This window comes from Lactuca virosa, chromosome 7 (genome assembly GCF_052849685.1).
Source record: "Lactuca virosa cultivar CGN04683 chromosome 7, Lactuca_virosa_CGN04683_v6, whole genome shotgun sequence".
Classification (NCBI taxonomy): Eukaryota; Viridiplantae; Streptophyta; class Magnoliopsida; order Asterales; family Asteraceae; genus Lactuca; species Lactuca virosa.
The window spans coordinates 48654202-48657508 of NC_136432.1; the positions used below are offsets into that span (position 1 = coordinate 48654202).

Below are 3307 nucleotides of genomic sequence, written 5' to 3' on the forward strand. Positions count from 1 at the left end.
ACATAAACTTCTTCCTGGAGCTCCCCATTAAGGAAGGCTGATTTCACATCAAGGTGATGAACCTCCCACCCTCTCGATGCTGCAAGTGCAAGCAATAACCTGATCATTTCCATGCGAGCAACGGGAGCGAACACTTCTTCAAAATCGACACCGTGTTTTTGAACATATCCTTTCGCGACAAGTCGGGCTTTATGCTTGATCACATTACCCTCATAATCCCTTTTTAGCTTAAATACCCACTTCAATCCAATCGGCTTGTGACCGGTCGGTAGGTCGGTGAGTTCCCAGGTACGGTTTTTTTCAATTGCTTCCCACTCGTTCTTCATTGCAGCCTGCCATTCAGCATGTTTCACAGCATGTGAATATGTTGTGGGTTCGTCTTCATCTATGAAGTGCAACTGATCATCATCAAGATCCACTCTCTCGGCCCGAGCATAGACATCAGCAAGTGATCTGTACCCTCCTGGCCCACATTCACTTGAGTCGCTAGTTGGGGAGTCACCAGAATTGGGTGTAAGGGAGTTGCTTCCTTCACTTGAATGAGTCGAAGGCATGTCGTGTGCATGTAAATTCTCCTGTAAAGAGTCACCTGAACGAGACCTTAGAGTGCTCAAGGGTGTAACAGTACCAGATGGTGCCATTTCTGATTGTGTCTCAAGATTAGGACTCCAATAATCAGTGCTATGCACTGTGAACGATGCAAACTGATTAGAATTGTTTTCTTCTTCTTGTGGCGAAGACCAACTTCTCTCCTCTTCAAATTTCACGTCCCTACTGATATACAACTTCTCAGTTTTGAGATCATATAACCGGTATGCTTTGGTACCAGGTTCTATGCCCAAATGAATCACCATTTGACTACGATCATCAAGCTTTCTTAAGTATGGCTTTGGGACTTTCATATGAGCTACACAACCAAAAATCTTTATGTGACTAACATTTGGCTTCATACCTGACCATGCTTCATACGGGGTACAATCAGTCAATGCTTTAGTCGGAAGTCGGTTCAATATGTACACAGCATGCCTCACAGCTTCACCCCATAAACTCACTGGTAGAACCTTACTCTTCAACATACTCCTGGCCATTTCAACAATGGTTCGGTTTCGTCGCTCGGCAACACCGTTTTGTTGCGGGCTGTACGGTGCCGTAGTTTGCCTTGCAATTCCGACTTGTTCATAGTAACTTGTAAACTCATGTGACATGAACTCTCCGCCTTTATCGGTTCGTAGTGTTTTGATCCTTTGATTGGCTTGGTTTTCAACTGCTGCTTGATATTTTTTAAACGCACCAAATGCTTCATCTTTGTTCTTCAACATGTAAACCCACATAGCACGGCTGTAATCATCAACAAGTAATAAAAAAAATACTTGTTTCCACTTTTTGTTGGTGGTGAGATTGGTCCACAAAGGTCATCATGAACTAATTGAAGGGAGACTGTGGACCTATTCTGGGATTGAGACGGGAAAGGGTTCCGGGTCTGTTTCCCTACCAAGCTTCCATCACAAAGTTGATTTGGATGATGTATTTTGGGAAGGCCATCCACAAGACCTTTTGTAGCCATAGACTCCAGAGCACCAAAATTCACGTGACCGAGACGGGCATGCCATAACCATGCAGCCTCATCCAACTTTGCCATTAAACACACATTTTCACATTCTTCAAGGGTTACTTTGTATAACCTGTTTGGGGATTGACGTGTCTTTATAAGAAGCTTCCAAAGCCTGTCAAATACCCATAATATTTCCCCATCCATGAAAACCTTATTACCGTCTTCTGCAAGTTGACCCAAACTTATGATGTTATTACATAAGTTTGGTATGAAATACACATCTCGCAACAACCTTTGTTCGCCATTTTTACACTGGAATAGAATCGAACCCTTGCCCTCGATACGAACCACAGAATCATCACCAAACTTCACTCGACCCTTGATGCTTGTATCCAGATCTCTAAACTTTGATCTCTGACCCGTCATGTGATTGCTAGCGCCATTATCCAAGCACCACAAATTGGATTTGACAGATTTATCTTCTTGTGGCCGGAGCTTTGGGTTCACATACTTTTCATGTAGCAACACTACATCAGAAACCTCTTCCATGCAAGCTGCCATGAGAAGAGCGGGTTCATCTTCATGAGTATGTGCCAAGAGTGCTTCCTATAGGTTTCTCTCACGCCGAGGCTTACGACACTGTGATGCGAAATGCCCGATGTCATCACAGTTGTAGCATCTAAGTGTGTTATGGTCACGACTCCCACCAGCACCTCGTCCTTGTTCACGATTTTGTTGATGGAACTGTTATGTTCACGATTTTGCTGATGTGAACCGTTATGTTAGCCACCTCTTCCGCTATTTGTTCTTCCTCGGCCCCTACCTCGTCCTCTGTTAAAGTTCTTATTTTGTTGTTGATGGTAGGATTTACCACCAGACGACTCTCCGTCTTCCTTCTTCTTACTTCTTGATTTCCACTCCTCTTGAGTCCGGAGTAGTTGTGTAGAGACGTTATCAGCTTGCCCACGTACACGCTCCTCATGAGCTTTGAGTCTTCCTACAACCTCTTCGACCAACATCATGTCGAGATCGCCAAATTGCTCAATGGTAGAAGCTATCTGTAAGAACTTCGTAGGGACGGCTCTTAGGAATTTCTTAACCACATATGACTCTTCTACTGTTTCTCCTAAGGCTCTGATGTTGTTTACAATGTTGTTCAACTTCATTGCAAAATCATCAATACACTCTGTCTCCTTCATCATTAGACACTCGAATTCTGCCTTCAATGTCTGAATCTTAGCATTCTTCACACGATCAGCACCCAAGTACACTGTTCTCAATGTCTCCCATGCCTCCTTTGCCGATTGCTTTTCCGCCAATGATAACAACATCTCTTCCGGGATACCTTGATAAATGGCAGCCATTGCCATCTTATCCTTCCTCTCTTCCAAAGCTGCTTTCGGATCTGAGGGCTCTATCGCGTCCCAAACTCCTTGGGCTTGCATGAAGAGCTTCATTTTTATGGCCCATGCGGTATAGTTGTTCTTGGCTAACATCGGGTAATGAAGAGTAATCTGACCATCTTGCTTCTTTCCATCCATAGGGGTATTACGAGGCATGTATTTTGGCATATACCAGCTTCAAACTGGAGAGCAACCTGGTTATCTCTGATACCACGTGAAAGCAAAACAGGTGCTGTGATTTCTGTGAAAAGAAAGGAAGAACAGAGTAGAACAGGGGATTAATTGCAAGGGTATTTTGGGGCAATTTTCTGCTGTATTCAACTGATAAAAAGACTGCAACATACAACTCTTT

General features: G+C 43.7%; 1 protein-coding gene across 1 annotated transcript; it reads right to left on the reverse strand.

Annotated features, from left to right (window-relative positions):
- Positions 1 to 2334: 2334 nt before the first annotated feature.
- Positions 2335 to 3093, reverse strand: LOC145126623 (uncharacterized). Its single transcript, XM_079061951.1, has one exon. The coding sequence runs from the start codon at positions 3091 to 3093 to the stop codon at positions 2335 to 2337; it is 759 nt and encodes a 252-aa protein (XP_078918077.1).
- Positions 3094 to 3307: the final 214 nt, after the last annotated feature.

Coding starts and splice junctions, on each gene's coding strand:
- LOC145126623 (XM_079061951.1), bottom strand. CDS start 3,093: ATGGATGGAAAGAAGCAAGATGGTCAGATTACTCTTCATTACCCGATG.